Raw genomic sequence first — 15,509 nt, 5'->3', positions numbered from 1 at the left:
AACCCATTTCTAGTAATCTGTGTATCACTACCAGGCTGTGGCTTACCAGCTAAAGTTCTGGCGTCTGTCTCTGGCAGTGGCTACATAGCTTCTCTCTAACTCTACCTCCTTTCTCCCAGCATTCAGTTTAGTTTTCCCCACCTACCTCTATTCTACCCTATCTGGCCAAGGCAGTTTTCTTTATTCATTAATGGTAATCACAGCACACAGAGGGGACTCCCACATCAGTGCACGTGTCTGTGAGATGGGCACTTTCTGTACAAGTTCGAAGACCTGAGCTCACACCTTTAGAATCATGTAAAGCTGGGTGCAGTGTTGAACATCTGCAATCCCAGTACTCCTATAGTGAGATGGGAAGCTGAGACAGGAGAATCCCCCGAACTCAGGAGCTAGTGAGCCTGTTGTGCACAGCCACAAACAACAAAGAAACAAACCTGTCTAATAAAGTGGAGGGTGAGGATGGATGCTGAGGTACACCGTGTCACTCATGTGTCCGTGCGTGCGTCCGCACACACACATATACACATATGTACAAATCAATAAATAAATAAATAAAGAAAGAATGAAAACAGAAAAAGAGTTTGGAAGACTGTTGAGTGTGTGTGTGGTATACACACAAATAAGTAAAAGATGTATGCATGTTACAATAATAGAATCTAGCATAATTTAAGTGAGAAGGTGAGAGTCCTTGATTTTTCTCTTTTATTGTCAAGACACAGTGGCATCAATGACACCAAAGACATTGTGGAACCCACTTTTGTCCTCCCTCCTGGGAATGCACAATGGTGAGGGAGGGGACTGGCACTGTGGGTCCTAGAGAAGGGTTTAGTAATGGAATTTTTAAGTTAATGGACACTACACTTTGGCCCCTGGCTATGTTGCAAAAGTTGAGTTTCTTTCTCATCCAAGTTGCAAATGAAGGCATAAAGAGCTAGTTTGAGTTTGCTTTTACCCCATGTAATTCTCATTTGCTTTCTCTTTGGTTCCATTTTCCAGCCTTGGATATAGGGATTGTCTGACCTATTAAAACAAAGCAGAGTGCTATGGTAATTAAGTAGCTAATTTTAGACCCCAAACTACTTTTCTGCCAATGGTCTGAGCATTTCAGACTGAGGTTCTGGAGGTATCTAGCTAATCGTAGTAATGATTCACATCCATCCATCCATCCATCCATCCATCCATCCATCCATCCATCCATCCACACTACACACAAGATGCCTTGGCCAAGGTGGCCTGGCATTGTTTATTGACAAGAGGCAAACTTGTGGTTTCTTACAATCTGTGGTGATTTCGTAGGGAGAGTTGAGTCTGGCATCTCCGCAGGGGGACGTGCTCACATAGAGATGGAAGAGGATGTTTTCTCGAAGCCTGTAGCCTCCTTCCTTTAAACGAACAAATATTGATCTCTCGGAGTCCTCTCGATGCTTGCTATGGACACAAAGAGGATGTAGATCACTTACAACAAAACAAATGAAGATGTTCCGATAGGTGCTTGCTTTTGTCTTGTTTTGTGGGGTTAGCAGCTCCCCAGCTTTACCTTCTCTATGCTCATATGCTCTTTGCCCCTTGCATGAACACTTTGGGACCTCAATGAAACTACCTGGGAACAAACACAACCAGCAGTAATGTTTCATCTCCATCTTCCCTGAGCAGTCACACTTTAAGACTGTCTCTCTCTCTCTCTCTCTCTCTCTCTCTCTCTCTCTCTCTCTCTCTCTCTCTCTCTCTCTCTCGTGTTTGTGTGTATGTGTAGGTCGGAAGACAGCTTCAGTTGTTATTCCTCAGGTACCATCCACCAGTTTTTTTTTTTTTTTTTTTTTTTTTTTGACATTGAGTCTTGGTTTGGAACTCACCGTGTAGGCTAGGTTGGCTGGTGAGCCTCAGGGTCTGCCTGTCTCCACCTTCTCAACTCTGGGATTATAAGCATGTGCCACTGTGCCCAGCTTTTTCCCCCTCTTCTTTTTAGGCATGAATTCTGAGTGTCATACTTTGGTCTTCATTCTGTGTGAGAATCACTTTACAAACTGAACTATCTCTCCAACCATTTTAGATCTATCTTTTACAAGCCAGTATCTACCATTACAAAACCACAGTCCTCTGTGCCTGCAAGTCCCCATTCACGAGGTGTCCTGAGACACTACTGACTAAAGCAGCCTAAGTGGGTGCTCCTGTGTGCAATGGAGGGAAAAGGGTTTTAAGTAGTGTCTGAGCTTGGGTGCCAAAAAACTAGGTGGAAACAGCAAACAGTACAGAATTGGCTTTTTAAAAAAATCATTCAGGGTAGATCTAGAACAAACCCATGCCTCCTAATCTTGGAGCTTTATATCTTCTTGCTCTAGGAAAACCTTCTTCATAGCCTTTAATCCCACATTTGAGCAGCCCTGCCTCCCCAAGGAGGAAGGATACCACATTGGGCACTGAATAACTGAGTTGTACTTTTTCTTCCAGACCCTTCTGCAAGGCCCTGCAGTTTGCTTTCTGCCATTCTTGCTGTTTGTACAAGTTCTGCCTCGTTGGTGATGATTTTGAATCTCAGGGCCTTGAGATCTCATAGGCAGCAGGATGGACATTGTGTCCCTGGAAATCTTTGAGACTCCTCCAAGTTCAAGTGTTACTGCCTCCTTTCTTGTGCCCAAGCAGACTCCTCCATCATGTGTGGCTCTTCTCCTGCGGTCCCGCGAGCAACTACATCCAGTCTTGGTTCCCCAGTGCAGAGTCAGACCCACGGAGGGAAAGCTCACTTGTTCTTGAGGCCCTTGGCAGCCATTTTTGGTACCTTCCTGCAGGACAGGGATGGGCGTGACCGTCTTTGACTTTTCTAGATAACTGCAGCGCCTAAAACGCATCCAAGCCTGGGTAAAGTTGACTGGATTGTCTTCTGCACACATACCCTAGGTGGGGGGGACTGGAGAACGTTTGGGTTTTCAGTAGAAATCCCTCCTCACATATTGAGAGATTTCGAGCTCTTGTCTATCCCAGCTGACCCCTCACCAGGCCTCCTGGAACTGATGTGGCAATATATCATGCTGCTATGCGCTGCTCAGAGGCTCAGATAAAAATTAATTGACTGTATTAAGGTATTGCCTTTATTCGAGTCTGCTTGGCATATATTGGGCCTTTCCCCCATTTGTGTGACTTCTGCACTTGCTAACAGGTTCATGTGAATGAACCACTCACTAAAGCCCCTCTGAGAGGCCATTATTAGTGGATTCAAGGAACCCGGTTTCAAACGATAAGAAAGGGCAGCTGGAAGATGCAAAGAAAGAGCATTCTGTCAAGGAGACCCACGGCAATTAAACCACTGTGACTGGCTTGCTTCAGAAATGTGTATGGAGTGTCACATGAGCAAATGTACCTGTGCTTCTGCTGGGGTTTATTGTGTCTTCCAGAGAGATTCCAGCTCATACGACAGCCTGCTTTTTCCTGATGGCTGCCATGGGGACATCAGAAGTTCCATCAAATGAACCACATTTCTTAGCACCTCTTCATTCCAGAAAATTATCGTTAAAATGTATATGGCAGGCTTAGGAGATGGCTTGGTTGGCAGGCATGAAGATGCAAGTTTATTTCCTAGAACCTATGTTTAAAAACATACGGGCTTGCTGGCATGCACTTTTGATCCTACTGCCAGGGAGGTGGAGACAGAGCTGATTCCCATCCCTCACTGGCCAATCAGATTACCCTATTTTAGGAGTTTCAGGTTGGTGAAACGTCCTGTCTCAGAACAAAAAATGTAGATGGCTTCTGAGAAATGACATCTGAGGTTTGTCTCTGATCTCCACCTGCACACACCCATGCACACACAAGGGCACGTGACTTTATTCACATCTCCTGACTTGAAATCTAAAAGTCTAGGGAATGGATAATAATTCCCATGTATTTGGTAGTGTGGGGATGTGGGGATCTGAGGCCACCAGGACAGGATAGACTTGACTTCTTAGGACAAGACCTACAAAGTATCGAATACCTCTATCAAGATGGCTGCCATGTATTTTGTAAGAGCCATTTGCCTTTGGTTCACACAATGAAAACAGCCTGACCCTGAGATTAGGACTGGGGACAGGAAATAAAATGACAGCCCATTTATGAGCCTGGCCTATGAGAGATAGCCCTAGCTAGACATGAATAATTCTGAACTGTCTAAGAAGCTACGCTGGTTGAGAAATTCTCAAATCCAAACTGACCAGGCTGCAGAGGGGACCCTCTTCCCTTTGTAGAAATTGCTGACCTGTGAGCCCTGCTTGAAGTGGACACAATTTTGTCAGAATTGAGCAAAAGTGTCAGTGTCAACCTGGCACCTTTCCATGGCCGAAATGAAAGTTTTTCCCAGGGAGCAAGCTAATCGATTCAAGTTATCTCACATTATACCAAACAGTCTTTCAACTCAATCGATGGAATTGAGGTTTCAGAGAGCAATGACTCTTATTTCCTGAGAGACAGACAAGTCAGTTTCCTCCTTTTCTTCCTCCTTTCCTCCCCCCTTCTGTCCTCCCTTTCTCTGTCCTTCACCTTCTTTTTTTTGTCTTTCCCTGTTTTGTCCTCTCCTTTTTGGTGGTTGCATTTTTTTTTTTTGCAAGAAATTCCCTGCGATCCGCGGGTGTCTCCTAGAACTGTATTGCTGTCTTGTCCCATTGACATTTGTAATTTGAGGAGCTGGTTGGATAAATAGCTTATTAAAGATATGTAAGATCCAGGGATGGCTGTGCCCTGTGCTCTTGTGGATATCTGAGTTTCATAAAGAAAATTGTTTTTTGAGGGATGTTATCATGGCTGCCTGAGTATTTTAGTTGAAAAAATAACCAAATGGAACGAGCCATGACAAGATGTCTTCCTGTGTGCCATGCCTGTGGGCACCTGTGTGGTAACTTGTGTGTGTAACCTGGAGGCAAGCAGCATGCTTTCCGGAGTGAGATGTTGGGTGTAATGCCAAATCAGGCAACTGAGCACTTCCGTGTCTGTGCAGTATCCAAAGGGCGCTCCAAGTCTGAATAAACACAGATGCTATATGGGGCCTTGTCACTTACTATGTATGGCATCTGCCAAGTGCATGGCACATTCTGAACTGCCTCGTTGCCTGCCTCCTCACTAGCTAAGGCGTGTCAGTCCTGCCCATGCCAGGGGCCCCTTTACCTCAAGTGCAGCTCCAGCTGAGTGTAGAGGAAGTGAAGAAATGCCCGCCTGGCCACAATTTCAGCGTGGCAGTCGTTGACAACGAGCCCCTGGTCACTGATGTGCTCACCGCTGATGCACTTGGTCCCAGAGGACAGGACGATGACCTGCGCCTGTTTGGTGTCCAAGCCTAGGGGACACAGAGGGTGGTCAGAACAGCTTAGGCTTTAAGGACGCCACTGCAGGGAACGTATCAACCTTCCTGGAGCCACCAGCCTTGGTGTTTATGGCAGGGTGACGACTAGTCTTTATTGTCAGCCTGACTATATTTAAAATCACCTAAGGAGATTTGTGAGATGTACCTCCGGGTATATTTATAAATCTGTTTCCAGAGGGGACCAACTGTTGGGGAACTTTCATTCTGGATGTGAAAGCACCATCCCTTGGGCTCGGAACCTCCGTGGAACGGAAGGCACTGACAAAGAAAGAAAGTGGAGTGTGGATAATTTCCTTGTCTCTGCTTCCCAGCCCACGAGGGCGAAAGTGTCTCTATCCTATTATGCCATCCTGGACACAATGGACTGAGATCTCTGAAACCATGCACAAAATAGAGAGACCCTCTCTTTATATTGCTCCCAGTCTATATCACCACAGCCACACAAAGGTCAGGTCCCAGACTGACAGACGTCATTCTGAGATCTTGAAACTGGGAGCAACATGGTCACTCTTGTGTTTTGCCCCAATGACTGTTGACCTGATGAGAAGTAAAGATTTCTTTTTTCTTTTGTAGCAGAAATATTGATACTAGAGATAAAGGAGAGACAGTCATAGTCAAACTTGTCTCTGGAAGAGAAGCTGGGCCACCTCAGGGGCTTTAAACGGACAGAGGTTGGGCTCTTAGTCATGTGTGCAATAACAATCCAAATTCTACCCCCGAGATTCTGCCACAGGCCCTTGCTCTCCAGAATGACAGCTGTATCTTCACTGAGACGGAAGTGTCCAGAGAGGAGGTGCACAGAAGGCGGGGAGGGCCCAGGTAGGACCCCTAGCTTGGGCTCTGTCTTGCAGACACATCTGCATTTTCAGGGGGAGAGGTCGCCCTAAGTGTGAGGTGAATATATGGCCCTCATAGGCTCTTGTGTTTGTAAGCTCACTCCCTAGGGAGTGCTGTGTGGGGTAGTCGTGGAGCATTTAGGAGGTGGAGCCTCCCTGGCGGAAGTGGGTCTCTAGGGACGGGGACAGGCATTGAGAATTCACAGCTGGCCCCATCTCCTGTTCACTCTCTGCCTCCTGACTGTGAATGCATGACCAGCCATCATCACTCACTATGCGTTCCTGCCTATATGTTATAGGCTCTGGAACTATAAGCCACGGCAGACCTTCCTTTCTTATATTGCCTCTTACCAGCTCTTTTGCCGCAGCAATGAGAAAGGTTACCAGTATACAGGGTGTTGGGGAGACACCTGGGCATATGCAAGGGCTACAAACATTGGCTTTTTCTTTCCTTCAGCTTTCAGGATCCGTATGAGTTGTGGAATTCAGATGACGTCATTCCTTCACTTCCTACCCCAAATGTACTTCTCTCTCTCTAAGTCCTGCTGGACTCTGCCCTTTGTTTTACTTAGCACACGGTTGAGCACTGTGGGGACAGTTGCGTTTCGAAGTCTCATACCTCAGTGGAGGTCTGCCCTGTAGCCGGACAAGGTTCAGTGGTTTGGAACATTCAAGAGCGTGTGGTTTGTGTACAACTCGTGCCTCAGGAGCAAGGCAGAAAGCAGAATGTAGCTACGGGGCTGATGTTTAGGCCTCTCAAGGCACAGAAGTGTGAAGGCTGGTGACATGGCACAGGGTCAAGTTCAGAACATGTCCCCTCCACGATCACATTTCAGAGGCTGGGCTGTGGCTGGGGCTGATGAAGTGGTGTCTGAGGGGGAGCGTCCCTTCTCTAGGTTACCCTGTTTAACGTTGGACACCTTATCAGAAGTGGGTGCTCAGGGCAGACAGAATGACCAGCTCCACTCTGAGGCTACTACATGGACTGCAGCCTTGAGAAGGAGCTCTGAGCTGTGCCCATGACCATTGCTTGGGTTCTGGGTTTGACTCTGACCTCATTTCAGGGACTCTGATTTAGAGTCACATGTCTATAGGCATGTCCTGAATCTTTAAATCTTAAAATCATTGTATATGTTCATCCTACATGGTATTGTATTACACAAGGAAATTTAAAAATGTTCCTTTGACAGTTTCATACACACACACACATACATACATATATATACACATTGCAATCACATTAATTTCTTTACCCTTTCTTATCCCCATTTAACTCCCACCAACCTCACTTTTTCTGACAAGGTTCCATTGTCCCACTTTTATGACTTTTTGTTTTGCTTTTGGCTTTTTTGTGACCCACTGAATGTAATCAGGGCCAGATGGGTAGCCACTGGAGCATGGACACTCACCAGTGGGTACCACTGAAAACAATGGCTTCCCAGCCCCAAGTAGCCACATATTGCCATTATTTCCCAGGGAGGGCCCAGGCCATTTAAGTCCCTCCCACATCTTTGATGGACTATTGATGGGCCCACTCTTGCAGGCCCTGTGCAGGCCACTGAAACTGCTATGAGTTCATTAGTACAGTGGCCAAGGCTGGCCCAGGAGACACCATTTTATAGCTCTGCTCTTTATCGTCTGGCTCATACAAAGAACGTTTTAATATAAGCATATATTGTGCATTTGAAACATTTTCACTTCATCTTCTACCTCTCTGTTCTCACCACTCTCTCTCTCCCATTAGTGCCCTTCATCTCCCTAGACACTTCTGCTTCTATTTTTATCATATATATTTACATATATATGATTTAGATATCTATATAAAATCTACACTTCCTGACTCTTATACCTAAGAATAATGTCACAAATCCATAAAAGCAAAGGAAGGGAGGGGGAGTAATTGTAAAGCTTCCCCCCTCTCCCGGGAGCTGCAGGATAGACGGGAGGAAGCAGGCAGCAGAACTTCTGCTCACATTCAGCACTTTCCCTGGCTCAGAGGCAAATCTCCCAACTCTGAGGTTTCGTAGAGGCACCAAAGGAGTAGCCCCAAATTATTTCTCTGTTTTCTGGTCTATTTATGGGACACACAACTGCTGGTCTTTGGGGCTATAAAACCTGAGAAGCAAATAACTTTTATGGAGTGATTTATAGGACTGTGGGAGTGAGCTTCTGCTAGTGACCAACAGAAGGAATTCTAACAGCTCCATCAAGATTGCCAGAGGCATTTTGTAAAACACCTTCGGTTATCATCACTTCCTCTAAAGACTCTCACTGCAGGGCAAGAGCAAGAGAGAGTTTGGAGGCCACACTGACAGAATGGCCACTTGAAAACACACTCTTCGAGGTATCAGAGGGCTGGCTCAGTGGGTAAGCTGCTTGCTGTACAAACGAGAGGACCTGAGTTTGAATCCCCAAAACTGATGTAAAGTTAGGTGCTGTCGCCTATGTCAGTAATCCCAGCATTCCTACAGTGAAACAGGACCAGAGAGGCCCTGAGAGCTTGGGGGACAGCTAGCTAGCAGTGACAAACACAAGAAACCCTGTTTCCAATAAGAGGGAAGGTTAGGACTATCACCTGAGGTTGAACTCTGACCTCCACAAGTCTACCATGGCATGAGTACACACACACACACACACACACACACACACACACACACACACACACACACAGAGAGAGAGAGAGAGAGAGAGAGAGAGAGAGAGAGAGAGAGAGAAAGAGAGAGAGCGCTCCCTGAATAACCAGTTTCCGACCTATAAAATGGGGGTTACTCCCTTCCTTACACCACTTTGCCATCTCCAAAGTTTTACCTTTTTCCACAATTTGATCAAATGTTACAAGATAACAAATAGCTCATACTAACATTAAAAAAAACAAAACAAAACAGGACTAGACATATCATGACTTATTTTTCACAAGACAATGCCCATCTACTCAGAGCCAAAGGAACTTGGTCAACAAAATTGGGTCTCTTGAAAGCACATTCTAAATTTAAGGTCTTTAAAATATGTCATGGCCACCGCTGTTTCAGAAGACTACGAAGGCCAAAGATGATTCTTTCTCCTGCCCTCATGGATGCAAGTGTGAGCACACATATTCTCCTCACTTTAATGGTGAATTCCTGGAGAATAGAAAGCAGAATCTCCATGAAATCCTCTAAGAAGGGGCTCCCCAGGAGTCTGTGTAATTAGAGAGATGGCTTCAGTCCTTGTTGGAGGATCCCATACAAATCCAACTCTCAAGGTCCTGCACTGAAAGTCAGAGCATGTGATTGGGATGCCCACCGGCTCTGCTCTATGAGTGCGCACGCTGTTTGCTGAGGTTCGGATTCTGTGTGGCGTGTGGTAGGTGCAGAGTGCTGGCTTAGCCTCAGATTTTCCTGGACTCTGTTAAATCCTTTGATAAATTTATGTATGAACCGTTTCTTTAAAGAGATGATATGCAAATTGGGCCCCCCAGTGGAGCAGACCTTCCATTTTTAATAAGATTTACTTTTCCAAGTGCAAACAGTGCTGACAGCCTTGTAAAGTACTCGATACAGACTTGTTCTAAGTAGAGAATTGCTCCATTGAGAACTAAATCCTGAAGCCTGGCTGACCTCCCTCTCCCTCTCTACTCCCCCCCCCCACCCCCGGGTGGATCGGGTGAATCTTCCTTTGTGGGATAGGACGAGGCAGGGAGGAAAGGGAGAATACTCTGCCAAGGGGATCAGATGGAAGCCTAAGGATGGGGTAAGGGGAAAGGGGGCAAACGCGCGCTTGCATTGTCTGCAATTAGCAGAGGTTAATCCACTATCCATGCTACAACCTCCATGGCAGCCAACTGTGCTGAACGAAAAAAAAAAGAACTAAAAAGGAAAGGAATATGACTGCTCCTAGGCATGGTGGAGGAGAAGTTTTATTGTAGATGTGGGGGAGAGTGTGACCAGAGGCAGGGAAGAGTCCAGAGTGGACATGACGAGACTGAGCCATATGAGGAGATGAGAGGAGGGGAAGCAAGGGCTGAAGAGAGGTGTGTGTGTGTGTGTGTGTGTGTGTGTGTGTTGGGGGGCTACTAGGTGCAGCAGTCAGAGGCCCAAAGGTACAGAGATCAGGTAACCAAAATAATCAGATTATACAGGGAAGAATAGCCCAGCCTTCTGAGCTGGAGAATTCAGGGTAGGGAGCCAGGAGGGCCCTGTAACAGGTAGGGACTGAGGACTGCAGGGAGAATCTGGTGGCTAGAGTCCACTTTGGTATGTTAGCCATTTGTCCCAGGTTTGAAACAACACTCCCCAGCTGGGTCTGTCCCTTTCGTCCTAAGCACAAACCCCTCCAGGAACACACACGCACACACATGCACACGCACACATACACACACGCATGCACGCACATATACACACATGCACGCACACACACATACACATACGCACATGCATACATGCACACACACATACACATACGCACACGCATGCATGCACACATACACACATGCATGCACACATATATACACGCACAGGCACACTCTCTCTCACACACACTCACTACCTCCTACCTACTCTCATTGCTCTCCTGGCTCTGGTGACTTCCATTTCTTAGAAGGACTCAGGTGTCCACGACATGCTGTCTTTCTACTGTCTCCTTCCCTGTGGTGGGATTTAGTTTCGTGGTGGGATTTAGTTTCTTGATAATCTTTTGAGAATGTTCTCAAGCTGGCAGCTAACCTGCTTTGAGAAAAGCAAAAAGAGGATACAAGCAAAGTCCTAATGCTTTCTTCCCGCAGGAAAGCTGAAAACAGCTACACACCATGCCTGGCTTTCTTTCCTCGGGTCCAGGAATCCTCTCGCTTAGTTGTTCCCCAGGCGGACCGCCTCCTGACTGGGAGTCCTGCAGTCATTTGTCAGCAGGAGCTAAAGCTACAGGGAGCCGCAGGAGCCAGCTAGTCACCTCTCCCAGGACGCCTAGGAGCCATTTCCTAATTGAAAGAGTTAACAGGATCCGTGGACTGTTGGGGAACACGTAATGAGGACACTCTCCTGATGGAGAAAGCATTTCCAGATTCTAGCTGCATTAAAGCAGGTAATTCGAGTGATGCAAACCAGCATTGCTAACTCTTGCTAAGAGTGTTTCGGCATGTAGACGGCTGGCGTACATGGACTATAACTCAGACGGCTCTTTGAGAGTAGGCACTGTGACTCCCGAGGCCCTGGCTTCTTTTGATTCCATGGAAATTAGAGCCGTAGAAAAAAGAAACTGCTTTCCCTTCGCCCCTCATTAATTCTCAACACTGCTTGACTCCAGGCTCTGCCACATTTAGTACAATTATGCGGCTCAAGAAATGCATTATTTGCTGATTCACTTTTCATTAATCTCACCTACAATGTGCGAGCACCAAATTAAGTAACGCTGGAGACAAGACACTTAAAACATGGCCCTACCCTTTAGCATGTATTTAGGGAGACAGTATAGAAACAGAAGACCTGTAAAATAAGATCCCCCCTCCCCTCTTTCTCTCACTCTCTCACATACACACAGAATCATATTTAGGAAGCTTACAGTAGAACTTTAGTGTTTGAGCAGATCATGAGAAATGATGTATCTTAGGCAGAACAAATACAGTGGCACAAGGCATAGACAGGATAGAGAACAAGCCTAATTTGTGTGCGTGTGTGCACACAGCAATGAAAAGTTCATTTTGGTACTAGTGGGAGATTTGTATACAAAAGTGGTAGTTCTTAGACTTAAAAGGCAAGTGGAAATTGGTGACAAGATTTTGAATGCCACCCTTAAGGTAGACACTGGGCTTTACACACTAGACCGTGAGACTGTTAATGAACTTTTTGATCGCGACAGTGACCTTGTTGTCTCTGCGTGGGTTCAGTGCAGCGTCCTGGACGAGCAGAGGGAGAGGGATGAGGTAACAGGCAGGAGGCTGCTGCAGCAGTGTACAGTCCAGACATTGTGATTTGGGGAGTGGTGAACCAGGGGAAGGGGAGGGAAGGACAACGTGGGGGAGAAGATGAAAAGAGTGGAACGAAAGGACTGGAAAACTAAAACCAAAACACTCAAGAATTACATAGTAAAAAGGAAAACTATAAATATTCTTATGAGGGTTAGCTAAGTTCAAGGCTGGCAGTCTCAGTTTGGGGAGAACAGAAGATAGACGTCTTGTCCTTATTTCTCCCTCCAAATGTCACAAAGGGTGACTTGATGACATTAGTCTTTTATGAGTTGGAAAATAGTGTTCGATATAAAAAATACAAGCAAAAGTTACTAGAAACACAAGCTATATTGTACCCTCTAGGAAGACAAGTTTTTCTTAAGTCTCTCACCCTATAGTTCTAGTATAGAGGTATAGAATAAGCCCAGAAAGATGCTGTACTCCCCACTCTTCCAGATGAAGATCCTGCTTGTTCTGAGGCAAAAAAAAAAAATAATCTCAAGTCTTGTGAATTTTGGTTCCCATGGATGAGCCAAAGGTGTATGAGGTGACTGACATTAGTGGGCAGAAACCACCCACTGATGCCTGGAAATGAGTTGCACTCTCTTTCTGATACTTTGGTTCCATTTTGTTCCTTCAAGGCAGGGTTTCTTTGTATATAGCCTTCGCTGCCCTGAAACTAGCTTTGTAGATCAAGCTGGCCTCAGACTCAGAGATCCTCCTGCCTCTGCCTCCTGAGTGCTGGGATTAAAGGCTCGTGCCACAACCATCTGGCTTGTTCCCAGTTTGTAAATCCTTGATACCTGGGATGTGCAGTGACTGGCCCATAAATGATGCTTTGTATAAACAATGTGTCTTAGGTCAGGACACCCAAAGTCAGAGACTGAGTTGGAGATTCTAGGAGATAATTTATAGTAAATCAAGACAGAACAGAAGCTGGGTGAAGAAGAGATTTTGCTGGAGTCTAAGGTTGACATTGCATAAATTCTGTAATATGAAGACTAGGGTAAGGTTATCATGCCTCGAGGCAAGGCTGTGAGTTCTGTACTCTGTGAGACATCCAAGAGCACTGGCTTCCTCTAGCCAAGGCATTTGTCAGGAGAAGACATAGCTATGAGCGGTTCCCAGCCAGTGCATAGAGCAGTAATGCAAGAGAACCCTGGAGGATCTTGGGTGTGGTACCAGCAACATCTACTCCATCAAATAATGCTATGATAGTTTATAAAATGAAAAGTTGTTTGGAACCATCACTGATGTTTGGACAACCTATTTTCTCTTAAAATGGCCTCAATTTTAGGGCTGGAGAGATGGCGCAGATGTAAAGAGCACTGTTGCTGTTGCAGAAGACCTGGGTTTAACACCCACGCGGCAGCTTTTCTATAATTCTAGTTCCAGGCAATCTGATATGCTTTCTTGACCACTGTGAGCATTAGGCACACATGAGGTACAGAGACATTCATACAACCAAAAGCATTCCTATACATAAAATGAAATAAATTAATCTAAAAAATGGCACAATTAATTTGGGTGGTGGTGGTGCATGCCTTTAGTCCCAGCATTCAGAGGCAGAAGCGGGCAGATCTCTGTGAGTGCTAGGTCAGGTTGCTCTACAGAGCGAGTTCCAGGACAGCTAGATAGCTAGAGTTACACAGAGCAACCCTACCTAGAGAAATCAGAAAAAGGACACAAATCTAGATTGGAGTAAAAGTAATACCCTATAGAATATCATGAGGAAGAACTATCGAAAACAGAAAAATTCTGATTTCTATAAAGTAAACAGCAAAATCATCAAAGATCCCATTCCTCAACTACCCATCTAAGGTTTGTTGAACCCACTGACTTTTAAAATATCAGACAGATGACTTTAAGGTGGTATATAATGTTATGAAACTAAGAAAAGCCTCAAATTGTTTTAGAAATGAGCATGTTGAAAATACACACTTGATTGAGACTACACAAGAAAGAAAACCACAGATTTTTATAATTTCTAAATAAACTACAATTTACTAGACAGAATAGCTCATTTCTTCTGAATGTGAAAACAGGTTGTATGTAAAACTACAATACAAAAAGATAACTATGAACCATGTTCATAGAGCCAGCATCTGAAAAAAATCTTGACTTTAGATAAATACGAAAATAGATTGGATTTAGAATACAGTAGAGAAAGATGATCATGGTCACAGAAACGGAGCCAGTGTCTGACAAAACACACAGCTTAATGGGGCAACCTGGAGGCGTTTCTGCTGCCGTTAGAAGAATGCACAGTGTAGTTCCATTATTTGGTATCTGTTGAAACTACCACTCAGCACAAGAGAAATAAATTAGAAGTGCGATAATTGAAAGGAGCAGGTGATACAATAGCCATCTGACCAGACTGCATACGTGGCACCCCCAAGACAGCCCAGCTGAAATACTACTGGAAGCAGGAAGAGAGTTCAATAGAACGAGAGGGAGCAGAGCTCACACACCCAAATCAATAGTTTTCATATATACACATAACCACTAGAGAGAAACAATAAAGTGGAAACAACCCTGTTTATAATAGCCACAAACAAGGTGCTAGGGAAAGGAGGATGAACTGTGAAGACTAATGCTTTATAACTCACTAACGGGGCTCGAGACATGGACCAAGAAGGAAAGGGTGTTTGCCACCAAGCATGACCACCTGAGTTTGATCGTCTGAACCCACACGGTGGAAAGAGAGAACTGACTCCTATAAGCTGTCCTCTGAGCTCTACAGGTGTGCACTCCCTAGAGCTGTAAAAATGAAACACCTCTACTTAAGGGCACTGGCAATACTAGAACACACAGGAAGATACCCTGCCATCTTAGAGGAGGAAGATTAGCCCCATGAATTTTCTCCCAGTTGATCATAAGGTTAGGATACTAACAGAAACAGCAAGAGTGCTTTATTTTAAACAACACCTAGCTAAAGTGTAGTTTAATTATCCTTTATTTAAGCCAGAAAAACGGATTCTCTAGGAAAACCCAGCGAGTACTGGAGCAAAGCACTGATGCTGGGAGACAAACCCTAACTTAGCCGGTAGTGTGCTGGTGGCAAAAGCTTGTTACAGATGACAGTGGAGTGAATGCCTTCTGTGAGCCGGTGGAACAAGGAGAAAGTGCAGAACTCAGTCCGAATACATAAGAGAACCCAGTACAGGCTAAAGCCAGCCCTTGAGTCCACGAGGTAGAGAGCACCTAGTCAACAGCATCTCGTGACTGAAGACTCATTTGAAAATTCAATTGCATCTTCATCTTCCATCAGGCACAAGGGCAGGCGCCAAATGGATTAAGATCTGGATGTCAAACACCAAATAACTGCACCTGAATCCTTACAGTTGCTCTATTTACAGTTTACAAAACTTGTAAGCAACCACAATGCTCTTGTGCTTGAACTTCCTGGCCTCTAGTATTCCCAAAACCT

At 45.2% G+C, this 15,509-nt stretch overlaps 1 protein-coding gene across 3 annotated transcripts in view; it reads right to left on the bottom strand.

Annotated features, from left to right (window-relative positions):
* Adarb2 (adenosine deaminase RNA specific B2 (inactive)) overlaps positions 1-15,509 on the bottom strand; it is a 527,020-nt gene that overhangs the window by 53,563 nt on the left and 457,948 nt on the right. For all 3 annotated transcript variants that reach the window (XM_057788090.1, XM_057788091.1, XM_057788092.1), the window contains 2 exons: positions 5,131-5,299; positions 1,277-1,428 (listed from right to left, as the gene is read on the bottom strand). In XM_057788090.1, coding sequence (XP_057644073.1) covers positions 1,277-1,428; positions 5,131-5,299 — 321 coding nt within the window. The remainder of the gene's footprint in view (positions 1-1,276; positions 1,429-5,130; positions 5,300-15,509) is intronic.

This window comes from Chionomys nivalis, chromosome 13 (genome assembly GCF_950005125.1).
Source record: "Chionomys nivalis chromosome 13, mChiNiv1.1, whole genome shotgun sequence".
NCBI lineage: Eukaryota > Metazoa > Chordata > Mammalia > Rodentia > Cricetidae > Chionomys > Chionomys nivalis.
This window is presented reverse-complemented; position numbering and strand designations above follow the sequence as displayed.